Genomic DNA, 18,494 nt, shown 5'->3' with positions numbered 1-18,494 from the left:
TGTCTCTGCTTGTTGCTGGCTGTATGGGGCGGAGTAATACACAAAGGGTAAAGAGGCTGTACGGGTGCTGATATTACTTAAATATATCAAGGCTATCAGCCAATTAGATTCGAGAACCAGACAGAACTGTTGTATAAAGTATAATAACTAATTGCTAGTAACGCATGGCTTTTAACAGTTAAAGTTACTAAATATAAACATAGTTAACTTGCAGTTATATAGCTAATATACTGTAAAACCCAAAAAGTTAAGGTAACTCAAACCATTTGAGGAAACCGATTGCAACAAACCATTTAAGTTCAAAAACAAATCCTAATGAGTAGTGTTAACTTGATCTATACAGTAAATGAAGTAATTTGAGCACAGTAAAACCCAGTAAGTTAAGGAAACTCAAACCGTTTGAGGAAACCGATTGCTACTAACTATTTGAGTTAAAAACGAATCTGAGTACTGTGAACGTACTCCATTTAAGTTGAAGGAACGAGGTGCTTAATTAACTCATTGCCAGAGTCAAAACTCTTTTCAAATGAGTAGAAATACTTTTAGTAGAGTTTGAGTTAACTACACTCATTTCATTTGATAAAGTTGACTGTTGGGTTTTTACAGTGTAGGTGAGCAGATTAAAAGGTTAGTTCACCCAAAAAATTTAATTCTGTCAATAATAACTCACCCTCGTATGGTTTCAAACTTCTGAGACTTTGTTAGTTTTTGTTAGTGGTGTAAAATAATACATTACAAAAACTCAAATACAGTGGCTCTGTGGTTAGCACTGTCGCCTTAAAGCAAGAAGGTCGCCGGTTCAAATCCCAGCTGGGCCAGTAGACATTTCTGTGTGGAGTTTGCATGTTATTCTCGAGTTGGCGTGGGTTTCCTCCTGGTGCTCCGGTTTCCCCCACAGTCCAAACACATGCGCTATAGATGAATTGGATAAATTAAATTGGCCGTAGTGTATGAGTGTGTGTGCGCGCGAAAACAAGTGTGTATGGGTGTTTCCCAGTACTGGGTTGCAGCTGGAAGGGCATCCACTGCTTAAAACATATAGAGAAATAGTTGGTGGTTCATTCCGCTGTGTCGACCCCTGATAAATAAGGGAATAAGCCGAATGAAAATGACTGAATGAAAAACTCAAATTACTGAAATTGAGTAGTTTGTTTGTTTTTTCTCAGGAATTGTACTTAATTGTGTTTTTCACTTTTGCTTAAGTACATTTTTAGTACTGTATCTATATTTTCCGACACTGTTTTTCTTCTTGAGAAACTTCATTTTTATTAGAGATGCTTTGATAGGTTTTCCACATTGCTAAACATTACTTTTACGTACATTACATATACAATTGAAGTCAAAATGATGAATTTTTTTTCTTTTTTAAATAGTTCCCACATGATGTTTAACAGAGTAAGGAATTTTTCACAGTATTTCCTATATTTTTTCTTCTGGAGAAAGCAGTTTTTATTTGTTTTTCCCATCTTGCCTAATTAAATCAAGTAAATCTTTAAATGTCACTTTAAACTGAATACTTGTATCTTGAAAAATGTTTAGTAAAATATTATTTACTGTCGTCATGACAAAGATAAAAGAAATCAGCTATTAGAAATTAGTTATTAAAACTATTATGCTTAGAAATGTGCTGATAACAGAAATGGGGGGGGGGGGGATAAACAGGGGGCTAATAATTCTGACTTTAACTGTATGTTTATGGTTGTATATTTGAACATGGTCACAATTGAGTATATTTGACAAATTATTGCAGGCTATAAAATGAACAAGCGTGTTGGTGCTATCGAGGAGTTTGAGTTTCTTCCGATGAGCTCTGGAAAGCATCTTCATCTCACCATAGCCGTGACTGGCTGGCTGTGCAGCGGCAAATACAGTAAGTGTACCAATTACCAATCATCATTAAATCTGTAGAAAGCGGAAATCGAGACGGCACGGTGGCTCAGTGGTTAGCAATGTCGCCTTACAGCAACAAGGTTGCTGGCTCAAGTCCCTGGGCCAGTAGGCATTTCTGTGTGGAGTTTGCATGTTCTCCTCATGCTGGTGTGGATTTCCTCCAGGTGCTCCGGTTTCCCCCATAGTCCAAACACATGCGCTATAGGTGAATTAATTACTAAATTGGCTGTAGTGTATGAGTGTGTGAATGTGAGAGTGTATGGGTATTTCCCAGTACTGGGTTGCGGCTGGAAGGACATCCGCTGTGTAAAACATGCTGGAATAGTTTTCTGTTTTGTGAGAAATGTGCCGACCCCTAAAAAATCAGAGATTGAGCCGAAGGAAATGATTAAATGAATGAAAGTGGAAATCAATCAGAGAGGCAACGAAAATGTACAGCATGTGAAAATAAATGTGATTTTGCAACATTAAAGGGCACATAGTAGACCTCTTTTTTATGATTTAATATTAATATTATGGTTCTTCTGAGTGTGCCAGTTTAGGTTCAGTTTAAAACACAATTCAGATTGTTTTAAACACATATTGTGTTAAAAAAGTGTCATGTTGGGGGCGTGTCCACAGTTCGCTGATTTATGGGTGTGTTGCTTCACATGTAAATTAGTTTTGGCTTCCCGCCCAACGTAACAAGGGGGCGGAGCCATGAGCTCTCCCGCTCTGTGTTTGCAACACAGACAGGCAGACTTAGAGAAGGAGAGGATCCGCATTCAGTCGTACATGTACGACTCTGACACAGACCAAGCAGAGAGTACAAAATCATTTGTGTCTTTGTACAGTTTTACAGCCAACTGTGTGCTAGTTTCAAGTGCCGAGCTTGTACACAGAAACTAATAACCACACACACTAAATTAACTTTGACTGAGGCACCGGATGCGCTGCTCGAAGCCGCGACACGGCACACCAGACACTCTCTGTGGCGCGGCAGAAACATGAAGTGTCCTGAATCGTCGCGCCACGCATTTTTGAATTCTAAACATAGGTTTCTGCAGCGGTCCGCGGCGCCCAGCCGCCGACTTGAATGTACCCTGTCAGAAACCGATGTTTAGAATTCTAAAAAGCATGCTAGTTAAGATCACAGGGAGCGTCTGGGATCGCGAGAAATGCAAACGGCTGAAGTATAAGGTAGACTCAATGAGAAGTACACATGTTTGCAAACCTACCTAAAGATACAACCAATAATTCCGATTGGAGCGATAATGTGGAGAATATTGATCTTGTGTTGAGCCCAATGAGCCTTGCATCTAAAAATAGAGCAAGGGTGTTCCTTTAGTGATATTGCTTCGACTCGCACTGAAAATGCGGACATGAGTCAACAAACTGAGGATAAGATGACGCGCCTGTCAATCAATATTGGTGGGCAGGTGGACCGCACTCCTACTTAAAGTTGCGGTCGGTTTGAAAACCGCTCCAATTGGTCCACCGTTTTTTATGTTGTTAAATTGAAAAAAAAAAGCACTGGGTGTGCTTATATCACCCCAATATGATGGTCTATACACCATACATACACATATGTCTGTCCAAACAGCTTGAAAAGTAGATTTTTTACCATAGATGCCCTTTAAGGGCACAGTTCATCATTTTCGCCACTAGAGGGAGTGTATTCATGACAAACAAAGAACTATTTTGATGATGCCATGAGTGTGGAATCACATTCTCTTAGTTATGTAAGCATTATCTAAATGCATTTTACATAAATATAAAAATAAATTGTAACTAAATAGATTGTTGCATGTTTTATGACATGCTGTAATAAATTTAACCACATATACGTAGACATTACAAGAAACATTAGGTCATGAAAATTTTATTGAAAGTCTTGGAAAGGTCATGGACTTTTAGTAGCGTGTGAAGTTAATTGCATGAACACACAGCACACTCTGTCTCACTAGTTAAAATCTGGACATTCCTTTTAATCATTTGGTATGATATAAGTGCAAGTGTAAGTCAGCAAAAAAGTATACCTTTTTTCAAACGTTTTTAACAATAAAATACCTTAACTATTGTGCCTTTTAAATGGATAGTTGAAATTGATGATTAACCCATAATTTACACACCCTGAAGGCATCCTAGGTACAGTATACATGATTTTCTATGATATTATTAACGTTAAGTTGAAATGAATGATGAGTAAAACTATAACCAACAAAACTCAATAAAAGCATTCAAAACAAGCAGATAAGCAAGAATGTTATGCAAGTATGATGAAAAAACTAGCCTAGAGGGCCATCTGCTGGTTTAAAACTAGCCTAGATTGCCATCTGCTGGAAAAAAAAAACTAGTCTAGAGTGACATCTGCTGTCAAAATTAGCCTAGAGCGCTGGCTGCTGTAAAAACTAGTCTAGAGCGCCATCTGCTGTTTAAAAACTTGCCTGCTTTAGGTGAGCCGTCTATTGGTAAAAACTAGCCTAGAGTGCCTTATGCTGTTAAAAACCAGCCTAGTGCACCACCTGCTGTTAAAACTGGCATAGAGCGACATCTGCTGGTTAAAAACTAGCCTAGAGCATCATCTGTTGTTAAAACTAGCCTAGAGCACCATCTGCTGTTAAAATGAGCCTATATTGCCTTCTGCAGCCTCGAGCGCCCATAAAAAATGTTATGTAATAACAATTAATAAATTTTCTTATGACAGGTTCGTTTCAGGCTCCCTGGTCCAGTCTAGGAGCCTGTGGTGAGCAGTACTGTCTAAAATGGGAATCGCGGTATTTAAAGGACCTGGGCTCTATTCTGGACTCATTATGGGATGGGCTTGTTAGCGTCGTAGCGCAAGAGGCCTTAAAATATACCGTGCTTTCAGGTAGGTTTGATTTTGCTGTTATAAAACACAAATAAGCATGTCTCATACTTTTTTCTCTGGCTTTATTATTAAAGTTCCCATTCTTTTTTTGAAGAGATGTGTCTAAAACAGTAGAAATGCTATAGTTGAGTTTCATGCATGAGTGTGTTAAAATGATTGACGAGACTGTGCTGAAATTTCTATTGTTTTGCTGAGTGGTTCTTGTGCTTTTGACCAGCGGCAACATTCTCTCCCACACACTTTCAGATTGATGCGGATAAAAGATAAAATTAATACTTTTGTCCTGCAAGAATGCTTCAAATTGTGTGACGGAAAAGATGTTTTAAACTGTTGTAAAAGATTTTTATTTAGTTTTTTTCTTAAATGCTGTTCTTTTTAAACTTGATATTCACATGCAAGCCCCAACCACCATCCAATCCCATTCTTCCCCCATTAATAATATCAATTCAGAGGCTGTATGGGTGTTTTCCTGACAAATCTGTGCACTCATTTTTGCTGGTTCACTGTGCTTGAATGGTTGATGAAATAATGTGTGTTTGTTCAGAAAAAATGCTCAGGGTCTTAAAAAGTTTTAAAACATCTGCAACGTCTGCTGTTAAAACTAGCCTAGAACTCCATCTGCTTTTAAAACTAGCCTAGAGCGCCGTCTGCTGTTAAAACTAGCCTAGAGCGCCATCTGCTGTTAAACCTAGCCTAGAGCGCCATCTGCTGTTAAAACTAGCCTAGAGCACCATCTGCTGTTAAAATTATCCTAGAGCGCCATCTGCTGTTAAACCTAGCCTAGAGCGCCATCTGCTGTTAAAACTAGCCTAGAGCACCATCTGCTGTTAAAACTAGCCTAGAGTGCCATCTGCTGTTAAAACTAGCCTAGAGCACCATTTGCTGTTAAAACTAGCCTAGAGCGCCATTTGCTTTTAAAACTAGCCTAGAGCGCCATCTGCTGTTAAAACTAGCCTAGAGCGCCATCTGCTGTTAAAACTAGCCTAGAGCGCCATCTGCTGTTAAAACTAGCCTAGAGGGCCATCTGCTGTTAAAACTAGCCTAGAGCACCATCTGCTGTTAAAACTAGCGTAGAGCGCCATCTGCTGATTGGATTTTAACAGCCTAGAGCGCCATCTGCTGATAAAAGTAACCTAAAGTGCCTTCTTATGTTAAAAACTAGCCCTGAGTACTATCTGCAGTTAAAACTAGCCTAGAGCGCCATCTGCTTTTAAAACTAGCCTAGAGTGCCATCTGCTGATAAAACTAGCCTAGAGCGACATCAGCAGTTAAAACTAACCTAGAGCACCATCTGCTGTTAAAACTAGCCTAGAGCGACATCTGCAGTTAAAACTAGCCTAGAGCGACATCTGCTGTTAAAACTAGCCTAGAGCACCATCTGCTGATAAAACTAGCCCTAGAGCGACATCTGCTTTTAAAACTAGCCTAGAGTGCCATGTGCTGATAAAACTAGCCTAGAGCGCCATCTGCTGATAAAACTAGCCTAGAGCGCCATCTGCTGATAAAACTAGCCTAGAGCGCCATCTGCTGATAAAACTAGCCTAGAGCGACATCTGCTGTTAAAACTAGCCTAGAGCGACATCTACAGTTAAAAACTAACCTAGAGCGCCATCTGCTGTTAAAACTAGCCTAGAGCGGCATCTGCAGTCGAAACTAGCCTAGAGCACCATCTGCAGTCGAAACTAGCCTAGAGCACCATCTGCAGTCGAAACTAGCCAGCGCCATCTGCTGTTAAAACTAGCCTAGAGCGCCATATGCTGTTAAAACTAGCCTAGAGCGCCACCTCTTGTTAAAACTAAGCTCAGAATTGATTCAAGAGAGAATAGTGATGCATTTTGAAATTCTCAGAAATGATGCCAATCGATTTCTTGAATGATTTTTCACCACAGCTCTAATCACAATATTCATTCATTCATTCATTTTCTTTTCGGCTTAGTCCCTTTATTAAACACTGACAGATTTAGTTTTAGAAACCAGCTAAAGCTACAAATAATGGCACATCTGATTACTGATCACGTGGTGAATGTTAATCCACCATCTACACTTTTCCAAGAGTGGATAAAAGACTTCCATTGGCTTCAAGTCTGCTAAGAAAATAACTAAAGCGTTCCTGTAAAGTCTGTGGGACGGAACTTTCAGGTAACAGTTTGCCACATCTACACATTTTAAGGATTTACATTATTTAACCAATAGGTGGCGACAAACAACCATCAAAAATATGTCATTAAATAGCCAGTCCAATCCGTGACTTAAAAACCAAAATGTGATCCAAACCATGACATTTGAGATTCGTTACACCACTAACACCCTGACTGCTCTTTCTCTGGTCCATCCTCAGGGATAGTGACCGCTCTGACGTGGCCTGCATCTCTGTTAGCTGTGGCCAGTGTGATCGACAACCCTTGGGGAGTTTGCTTGAGCCGCTCAGCTGAAGTGGGCAAACACCTTGCACAGGTCCTTCGCAGCCGACAGCAGGTCAGAGACATATCAGTCAACTTTCAGCTCAACACGGCTTCAAATGACTAATTGAAGGATTGCTATGGGTAAAAGGCATCCTCAGAGAATAGTATCTGTGACATCTTGTCAGTAATAATACACACTCTCTCACACTCATCCTTTAGAAATGTGCTTGATACAATGGATGTTCGCACAATAGATTTTGTTCTCATTTTTATACTGTGCAATTTTTAGCTTCTTGCTGACAAGACCTAGTGGGTTGAAGAATAGTGGCAAAATATAAAGATTAAAAATGACAATTAATTACAGTTTTTCTGCATCTTTAAACAGCCCCTATTATGCATTAAAAGGGTCATATTTTGTTTTTGGGGGTCTCCAACAACAGGCTGATATGCATTCAAGGTCAAAAAACACTTTCATTGTCTTATAATACGCATTTATTTTTATCTAATTATCCCAACGACTCCCATATGATTCGTTCAAAGATTCATTTATTCGCAAATCCCTCCTTAGCACAATGCTAATCTGCGCTGATTGGTCCGATGACCCAGTCTTTTGCGATTGGTCGACTGCGTTTAGGGCAAGACGGAAAGAAACACTCACCATGGCTTATCAACATTGAAGTAGTCAGAATGCAGGGTATATTGTCCTCTTGTCTTTGTCTTATTCTATCTCTGAGACTCTCCGTGCCCTGCTATCCAAACAAATAAGGAATTATGGATTTGATCAACTGGTCTCTGAATGCGATTGACACCATCTTCTCGACGAGAAGTTTTCTTTTCTCCTGCCAGACGGCCTCGGCTGGAGGAAAACAACTTCTCCCGGATAGCAAGATAAGGAGACGCTCTGAAATTCCTGCTCCCCGTCAAGGACACCTGTTGGACTATACAGGCTTATGCACACACACACACACAGATACACAGCACGACACTTCCTGGCCCAAATCCAACGCCTTCGTATGCTTTCACCCACTGGAGAGGGTGGGCGGGTCTGCGACCAGCGCCTCCATGGCTGCAGGACCTGATGGCTGCCCGCCCTTACCGGACTATTTCCACACCCCCTGTTCCCATCCCCTGTGGCAATGTTATGTCTTGTCGGTGTGTTTTTGTGCTAGATTGCTGGGGCTTTTTCTTATCCCTGATCTCACGGTGCTCTAACTTAAGAGCAAGGTGAGAGGGACTTTTTTTTTGCCTCTTTTTCCTGACTATTTTATTTCCTGTTCCACCTCCCGTGACCTGTCTTCCCTGGAGTTGTGATGTCTGTGCACGGTCGGGGGGTTCCATTTACCTGCATTTCGTTGCCTTGTACTTGTACATGTGTGATGACAATAAATTGAATCTAATCTAATCTAATCTAATGTGTGAGCCCAATGCAGGAATGCATTAAAGCAATGCGGTTAAACACCAAAATATTGCTATACTCTTAACCATGGCACACATTTATTAATCCACAAATTATAATCCACTGAACTATTTTGAAACTTGACCGCCACACATGTTTAAGAACAGCTGGTGGTGGCCATGGCAATGACAAACAGCAAGAGGATCGCAAGCTCACAAACGAATTTTAAATCTGTAAAGGAAGCAGCACGCACTGCGTTTTCAAAGTGGTTTTAGACACAATATGTGAATATAAAGAGTTAACCAGATACAGCACAATCCACGTGGAGCAATTACAATTAGAAAAACACAATTAAATACATATTTTGCAAACTATAGAAAACAAGGAGGCAGCCATTTCAATCGCACTTACTTACACTTGTGAAATGGAGGAAGAAACTGGCCCATAAACTGTGTACCGATAAAGTTCCTGTCAAGCTCTGACAAAGTCCCATACATCAAAAGTTTTTTCTGGTCCTTCGACTAACAAACAGCCGACGAATCCCTCGCTGCAGGGTAGATTATTGCATTAATCACCAGAATGTTCACTCGTTAATGTTCTCTCATCTTCAGATATGATCAGTGCCAGACACACCAGCACTAGTGTTTGAAGGGAAGGGCGTGTTCACGTTTTACCGGATCCGGCAATTCAAATTCGGTATTGTTTCGTGTCAACGTCGATATGAGCAGGCAAGAGATCCAGGCGAACAACAAATCATTTAAATGACTCTGAGTCAAATCTTTTATTTTAAAAAATCTATATTTTAATACACGGTGCACTTTCAGATTTAAACCTGGATGTTTTCATTCACTTAGAGCTGTGTTGCACAGTGTGGAAGGTCATTTTATAAAACCCATAATTTCTATCAGCTCGAACTAGCCTGGCCATTCTCCTCCGACCTCTGGCATCAACAAGGCATTTGTGCCCACAGAACTGCTGCTCACTGGATATTTTCTCTTTTTCGGGCCATTCTCTGTAAATCCTAGAGATGGTTGTGCGTGAAAATCCCAGTAGATCAGCAGTTTCAGACACACTCAGACCAGCACGTCTGGCACCAACAAACATGCCATGTTCAAAGTCACTTAAATCAGCTTTCTTTTCCATTCTGATGCTCGGTTTGAACGTCAGATCATCTTGACCATGTCTACATGCCTAAATGCATCAAGTTGCTGCCATGTGATTGGCTGATTTTTGATAAATTTGTGTTGATAAGCAGTTGGACCCCGGTGTACCTAATAAAGTGGCCAGTGAGTGTACATTAACATTGTGTTACCTTAATTTATATATGTATATATATATATATATATATATATATATATATATATATATATATATATATATATATATATATGTGTATATATATATATATATATATATGTGTGTGTGTGTTCAATTATTCACTCTCTTCTATATGCAGGGAAAGCGTCCTGTCAATCTAATCGGCTTTAGCCTGGGAGCTCGTGTCATCTACTTCTGCCTTGAGGAGCTGGCTAATGATCAAGGTAAGATTTTCCATTCATTTTAATGAGTCGTAGATAACGTGGGAAGATCCTTTTGTCTTTCAGACCTTGCTTCTCCGAAAAGTGTCTGTAAGACAGAGCTGAACATGGCCAAATTTCCTGCCTGCCGGACTGGAGTCGTGATCTCTTTGTCAGCTAATGAAAGAGTGAATCTGAGAGGTGTGAGGCTGTAAATGAGAATCTGAAAGACTCTTATTATCGTCAGGTAGTGAAGGTGTGGTGGAGGACGTGGTGCTGCTGGGAGCTCCTGTGGACGGGTCTGAGAAAGCCTGGCAGAGATTATCCAGAGTAGTTGCTGGGAAGATTGTTAACGGCTATTGCAGGTAAGATGGTATTAATTTTACGCCAGTTATATTACTTACATTTTTAATTGTTGAATTGGCCATTATATTTGTCTATTTTAAGAGTTTGCTCAATTGAGCGCTTTAAACGTAAATTATTTATCATGCAAATAATTGAGGTCATTAGGGACTTTTAAAATGCCTCTGCAAAAAGAGGCTAATTTTAATTGAAACATTGAAATGTTTTTATGTTTGCTGCTTGTTCAAAGTACTTATTTAAAATTAGTTGAATTAACTCAATTCTTGAGTTTTTTTTAGGGGGAGGTGCGCTTAATTGTTTTATGTTCAATCCACTTAAATTTGTAAAAACTATTCAGTCATATTTTTGTTTTGGGGGTCTCCAACAACATGCTGATATGCGTGCAAGGTCAAAAAACACTTTCATTGTCTTGTTATATGCTTTTATTTTTGTCTAATTATCCCAACAACTCCCATATGATTCGTTCAGCGAGTCATTTTTTCCCCAAACCCCTCCTTTGCGCAAAGCTAATCTGCGCTGATTGGACTGATGACCCAAGCTGTTGAGACTGGTCGACTGGGTTCAGCACGTGACAAAAAGAAATGCCCACCACGGCTACAATAGCTACAGAGCCCACTGCAGGAATGCAATAAAGCAATGCAGTTAAACACCAGCATATACTCTACACTTAAACCTAACCCCAAGTAATAACGACACACATTCAGTATTAATCCACACAGTGGCAAAAGTTGAACTATTCTGAAAATTGACCGCGGCGTGTGTGAGGAACAGCTGATGGTGGTCATAGTAAAGACAAATGGCAGAGAAATCGCCAGTTCAGAAACGCATTTAAATTGGTAAAGGAAGAAGCACGCGTCACGTTTTTAACGTAGTTTTGGACGCGATATGTGAACAGCCCATACAGATTTAACCTGCGAGATACAGTACAAGCATTGATCTATAATTGATATTTGATTACAAGCCGCTCGGGGTGATTACAACTTATAACACACAATTAAATATATTTTGCAAACTAGGCAAAACGAGGCAACAATTTTAATTACACTTACATGTTGTGATCCGGATGAAGAAGAAACTGGTTTTGGTGATGTACCGCATCGATGTCGATGCGATCAAACAAAAGATCCGAAAACAACTCGATTCGTTTATTCAACTTTGAGTCAACTATTTCATGAACAATCAATAGCTTTAAACATGCTGCACTTCTAGATTTAAACCTCAGTTTTTATTCACTTAGAGCGATGTTACACACTGCATGGAAGGTCATTTTCAAAAACCCAGAATAGGGGCTCTTTTATTGATTTGTGTTGGGACAACCTAAAGGAATTATGTGAAACCCAGCATTTTTACAGTGAATAGTTTTAGTATTTTTTAAATATAAATTTAAAATGATTTTCTGCATCATTACTCCTGTCTTCAGAGTCACGTGATACTTCTCAAATTTACTGCTCAAGAAATACAGTATTATTGTTATTACCAATGTTAAAGTTGTGTTGTTTCATATCTTTATTAATAAATAAATTAACATTTACTTAAATGTTCAATCATAATTGTCCTTACTGTCACTTTGATCTACTTAATGCATCTTTTCTGAATTATATTATTAATTTACTGTATGCATTTATTGTGGTTGAGAGCACTAGTTTCCTAGTTAGTAGTTTTCAGCTTTAGTTTAGAAATGTAGAAGTTTAGAAATTCAGTTTAGAAATGTAGAAGTGATTACATGACCATAGTCTTGTACATCAATGAGAGAAATGCATTGAAAACTCAAAAAGGGCTAAAGAGACATTTCTTTTGAAAATGGCATCAAAATAATTTGATCGAAATTAATTTGAAATATGATCAAAATTCAGCTTTAAGGTGTGAGTAATTTTAATTTCACTGTAACAATTTATTTCACAATAGAGTTATTTAAATAGGTAGTTAAATACATTTCTCATTGGCCAGGCACTAGGACCCAGCGGGAGGATGATTGGGTGTGATAATGTAAAAAAAAAAGCATAGATAAAGCAGATAATAGGACTTTTACAGATACTTGCAAGTCAGAAATTACTTTAATAAAAAAATTAAAATATAAATTTAAGGATGATTCTAATTCAATCACAGTATTTGCGGATGCATACATAAAAGAAAACAACAAAAAATGGTCTCTAAATTATATGAATGCATACAAAACAGTAAGAATCATTCATCAAATTACATAAAACAAAAATGGGAGAAAGAGTCAAACCAACAAATAACAGAGGAAGACTGGAGAGATATGTGTCACACATGCAAAAACCACAAACTCGAGAGCTTGGAGAGAGTTTGGATGGAAAAATCTGATGAGGTTCTTCATAACTCCTAAACTGTCTGCGTTGCGTACAGGTGCTGAAAGTTTGGGCTCTTGTTGGAGTCAATGTGGAACCTCAATGGCTAACCATTTTCACGTTTTTTGCGCTTGCCCAAAAATACAAACCTTCTGGTATGAAATAGTGACTGAAATAAAAAACAGAACTTTAGAAGAATTTTACTACTCATTTATTACATTATACCTTGGGAAAATACCAGAAATTATTCCAACTATTGACAAATACTTAATTCAAATTCTTTTGGTATGTAGCAGCAAAGCCATAACTCCAAAATGGTTTCAGGCTGATCCTCCAACAAGGGCTCAATGGATAGGAATCGTAAAGAAAATACACTGTATGGAGAGACTGACTTTTAATCTAAGATTTGATTTAAAAAAGTATAACAAGTACTGGAAAAAATGGTCTGAATATGTCATTGTAAACAATTTGTGATAATGTACGTCAAATGTATTATGACTTGATTTTCTTTATTTCTTTTCTCTAAATATATATATATATATATATATATATATATATATATATATATATATATATATATATATATATATATATATATATATATATATATATATATATATATATATATATATATATATATATATATATAAAGTAAATAAATAAATAAAGCCAATCTTTTATCAAATATTCTGATTAATGTATCAGACAAGAACTTCATGTTTTGGGGAGGCTGTTAGTTGGTAGAGCCTGTAGCTAATGTTCTGTAGCTACATAAGTGACTTAGTGAGGTATATTGTACACAGCGTTATTCTGTACTCGCATTTGACCTTTCAAGTCCGTAATCCAAAAGAATGAATTTAAATCATAGATAAAAGTTCATTTCGGGTGACAATTTGCACCGATATATATACCATCATACCACCCTGACCTACTTTACAGTAACAGTTTTATATCACTGATTTGAAGTATTTTATTTATTCATTTATTAAAACGTATCAGAATGTGTCAAACATTAACAAATATGACACTTCGTGACATTGTTTTTTTCTTTTTAACTCACAGTGCTACATGAACATGTTTGTTAATATCTGTTTATTTTGATTTTATTCAGAGGGGATTGGCTGCTTGGATTTCTGTACAGAAGTTCATCAGTCCAGCTGTGTGTTGCCGGACTTCAGCCAATCAGTTCGAAAGACCGCAAAATAGTCAATGTGGATCTGTCATCAGTGGTAAGCAAACGCACATGTGCATTGCGTATTAAAGAAGCAGTATTTTACTCACCCTCCACCCATACAAGATGTATAGTAGGTTACTTGTTTTCTTCAGTAAAACATTACACAAGATCTTTAGCTGAGACGTTGATTTTTAATTCATAAAATACAATTTCATGGCAACTGGCTCTTTAGGAGTCAAAAAACAAACACATATACAGACACAACAAAAGTAATCCCTGTGGCTCCTGATGTAACATTGAGTCCTTATGAAGTGAAATGATTTACCTGTTTAAGAAACTGAGCATTTCTTACAACAGCAGTCTTAAACTGAAATCGTCAGGGGGCCATCTCAGTGACTGACAATTCATAGGAGGGCCATTTTAACATTCAAGTACAAGAATAAGTGGAAACCTGACATAATTGATGCATCTTAGGACAACAGACATGACGTTTATATTTCAAGCATTACCTGTCACCAGTGGTAATGCAAATCAGCACGTTTATCGTGTCGCACATCGGCTGCTGAAGTATATGTGTGGTTGTTGTGTGTATGGCAGAGCATTAAACACACACTCAGTCATTCTTCCACAGAGTATGTGCAGTCAAAACTCAAGCTTTTTGTTTTTTTGTTGTACATATTGAAGGGGTGTTTAAATTGCTATGAAAATACTACAAATAATAGGCATAGTAATTATTATTCTCTCCCAACCAGTTGTATTGTCTCAATAGCGTAGGAATAGCAGAAAGCAGTTTGGGTAACTTTAGTGACTTTACTGCACATGGACTCCACTGCACATGGACATTTGTAATTATGTTTATCTGTCTGCACACTTCTGCTATTAATAGCATCCTGTACATATCTTCATTTATTGTAAATCTGTTCATAGCTAATACAACCTGTATATAATGTTCATAGTACATCCATCTGTAAATATCACCATAATTTTTCTATAACTGCACTTTATAACTTATACCTGTATCCTGCACTTGCTGCTATTGCACTGCTGGTTAGACCGAAACTGCATTTCGTTGCCTTGTACTTGTACATGTGTAATGACAATAAAGTTGAATTTAATCGAATCTAATCTAATATAATATAATCTTTACTGGTAATTGTTCTTATTAATATCTTTTTTTTTTTGTAAAACTACTACAAAGACGGGGAAAGTAAGTACATATTCACATTTACTCTAACAAGTTCAATTCAACTAGCTGTACAATTTTACTAATGTCCATATTATTTTTGCAAATCTTAATATGCAAATGAGGAAAAGCTATTAAACAAACCATTTGTATTGAATATAAAGTGGAGGAACTATGACGTCAGCTTGTAGGCTAATCGGCTGCTAGCATAAAACTGGTTCCCTCGATAAAATCCCCATAGGATTTTCCCATAGGCTTTTCGAAGATTGCAAATAATAAGCTCTGTGTTCAAACACAGTTCATTATACTTACATGTTTTGTCCAACCGGATAATCCTCACACAAAAATACTACTTTTATAACTTTTGGGTCTTAAATGCGAACGCAAGAATTGAAAAGCTAACATTAGGCTATAAAACGACTACAGTGCCTTCAGGGTGCTCGCCTGTGACATCAGCACCACGCTGCTACAGACAACTTTTCAAGCTTATTTTTAGAAATATGGTCCATAACAAAGATTTACTCTCTCGGTTTATTATATTATAATCCATGCTACATATTAAAACAAATATATCCGCAAAAACACATAGACCTACGTGCCTTTTGGATAGTTTTTCACGTGGGAAATACATTTTGTTTCGCTTTGCGGTTGTTGTAAAAGTTTTAAAACTCTATGTATAAATGTGCCTACATAGTATTATCATATGACATATTTAAATCAGTGTATCGCTCGCGTGCACACAGCCGGCTTACCTTAGACGACAGAAATGAGGCGTGAGGGACAAGTCTTTATGCCTGCAAGTCCCGTCATAGGCACAGAACAACATTCAATATTCTTTTTTGTCACGAATTACAGCGAAAAGCAGCCCATACAGTCACATATGCTATACATTTTAAAGAGTGTAAATATTGCAGTTATGACAGAGTAAATGTGTTCAGATGAAGAAAAAAACGACGAAAAATGTATTGATGACGTTAAAATGACAGTTAATATTTATGTATTTCTTACCCATTTACAGTATTCACACGTTTGCAAAAACTTACTGAGAGCAGGAAAGAGACAGGCTGCACTGGTAAGCTGTATCCCCATAATATAGTTTAATTAAAATAATCAACAAATTAATCTGTCTTGACGGTCTTTACAAATGAAGGAATGATCTACACACAATATGAATTCCTAATTAGAAAAACACTACAAACAATAAAACACTATTCATGAAAATACTTCAATAACAGACAAATCCAAATGCCCAACACAAGCGAGCTGCACTCCAGACCAGTTCAGCTCGAGGACGTATAATGTCTCCGACACCGCCTGTAGTCTCATTTAGCAACTTGATAGCAACCGTCTTTAAAAGAAGCGTAACCAGTTTAAAAAATCAAGAGTGGGCTGTAACTAGTGTGTTTTATGTTGTAGAACAAAACGTGAAAGTATCTTGAGTTTGTGTTAGCCACGGACCTTATTTAAGTGATTTTACTGAAATTCCACTGAAAAAACCCATTGACTTCGGGACGAGGGAACCGGAACTGCTAAAATGCTAACTCGCTTTTGGGTTTTTGCATACAAATTGACGTCATAGTTCCTCCACTCTATTAGCAAAATGATCATATTTTTTACACCACCAGCATTATGTGTAAGCCATGAAGAAGTGTTTGTACAACAAAATACAAGTGGTATAAAATTGATAATAATCAAATGACCCTTTTTACAAATATAGAGCCATACTCTGAGAGAAAATGAAAGTAAAACTAATCTGAATGCAGTACTTTAAATGTTGACTAGGTTGCGTGTCAAAATCACAAGTGGCTAGATGCGACTGCACAATAATGATAGAGGTTCAAAAATATATGTTTGATGAGCCGAATCTCATTATATTTTTGACATCAGTTGCGGGCCGGAGGGAAGAGGAGCACGGGCCACAAATGGCTCGCGGGCCGGCAGTTTGAGACCCCTGTTTTACAGAATTATTATCCACAGCCTCTCTAAACAATCCAGAGATCATGTTTCATCCTTACATACGTCATTACATGACAGAAAGCTGTCAAGAATGCATGCAAGAGGCTGTGAATTAAAGGTAATAATGTTGCAGTAATGTTCGGTTTGCTGTAATGACCAGTGTTGCCATGATATTAGAATTTCCAACTTCGATACGATACCTTGAATAATATCGATATTCGATACCACGAGGAACAAATTCCACAACATCAGGAGCATAGAAATTAATAAAAAACATGTTTTGCGTTTTCAAGTAAAACAACATGTGATACTAGGTATATGAGCAGTTTTTTATGACACTTGTCAGGAGCCACAAGTATTATAGGTGACCTGTTATGCAGCTTTTTACAATATGTAAATTAAGGCCACGTTTACACTAATATGTTTTAGTTTTAAAATGCATAAGTTTTGCTACAGTTACACCTTTCGTCCACACTCCCCCGGAGTTTTTGCTCCCCAAAAATGGAGTGTTTTAAAACGCTGCTACTCCGTATCCGTGTTGATAGTGGAAACAGAGACATCTGAAAACGGAGCCGTTGATTTGGGCTTTTTCTCAATATCATGTACACAAAGTTCAGTCTTGCATGCTTCCCTTAAGTTCAGACTTCACAAGTTTGATATGGAAAACAAACTCCCTAGCACACATCAGGTAAATCTTGTACTTTATAACCTCATTCGCATCACGCTGGCTATGTTGTTTCACTATCTTAACAGTAAAATGAGAACATGATATAAGGAACTGCCTATTTTAATTTTGATATTAACTTAACAGACAGCAAAAATGTTGAGGTGTCATGTAGCTGCTTATTTATATGACCGTCATCTTCACTGTATGCATATTTTATTTATTTATAACAAAATGGAGCCTATAACACAACTGCTTCCTTTTATTTTCATTGAAAAATATGAAACATACTCTGTCTCTTTTGCTGAACAGCAGTTTTAATAATCAATAATGGCCATTATAAAAGTATTATTTACATTGAGTTTATACAATATAGAAAATAAAGGCAAGCAATAAGTCAATATGCAGAATCAGTGTGCGTGGTTACATAAATAATATATAAACTTATCTTTGCGCTTAGCCAAACGGACAGAGATCATTTTTGTTCTAAAACGTATTAGTCCAGACCCCCTAATGACTGATTTTGTGGCAGTAATTCCCATAAATTTGCTGTCAATTTGGCGATATATATAACAGTATGTAAGGTTTTCGCTAAAATTACTAAGTACAAGCATGAAAACAAAAGATTGAAGCAGTGTACTAATGCTGTGATAGATTCAAAAGACAGAAGAGTCGTAAGATAGAGACTAGATTAATTAAATATCACGTTTAACAACTATAGTGAGACATGATCCAGCAGTACATCCTTGATAAACTGTCCAACGTGCACTGCTCTCTGGGGTTTTTCTG

General features: G+C 37.6%; 1 protein-coding gene across 1 annotated transcript in view; it reads left to right on the top strand.

The window, feature by feature from the left end:
• tmco4 (transmembrane and coiled-coil domains 4) overlaps positions 1-18,494 on the top strand; it is a 38,122-nt gene that overhangs the window by 9,468 nt on the left and 10,160 nt on the right. Inside the window, 6 exon segments of the mRNA XM_056449796.1 lie at positions 1,751-1,870; positions 4,577-4,741; positions 7,080-7,216; positions 9,996-10,080; positions 10,304-10,421; positions 13,840-13,957. Coding sequence (XP_056305771.1) covers positions 1,751-1,870; positions 4,577-4,741; positions 7,080-7,216; positions 9,996-10,080; positions 10,304-10,421; positions 13,840-13,957 — 743 coding nt within the window.

Source organism: Danio aesculapii, chromosome 23 (assembly GCF_903798145.1).
Source record: "Danio aesculapii chromosome 23, fDanAes4.1, whole genome shotgun sequence".
Taxonomy (NCBI): domain Eukaryota; kingdom Metazoa; phylum Chordata; class Actinopteri; order Cypriniformes; family Danionidae; genus Danio; species Danio aesculapii.
This window is presented reverse-complemented; position numbering and strand designations above follow the sequence as displayed.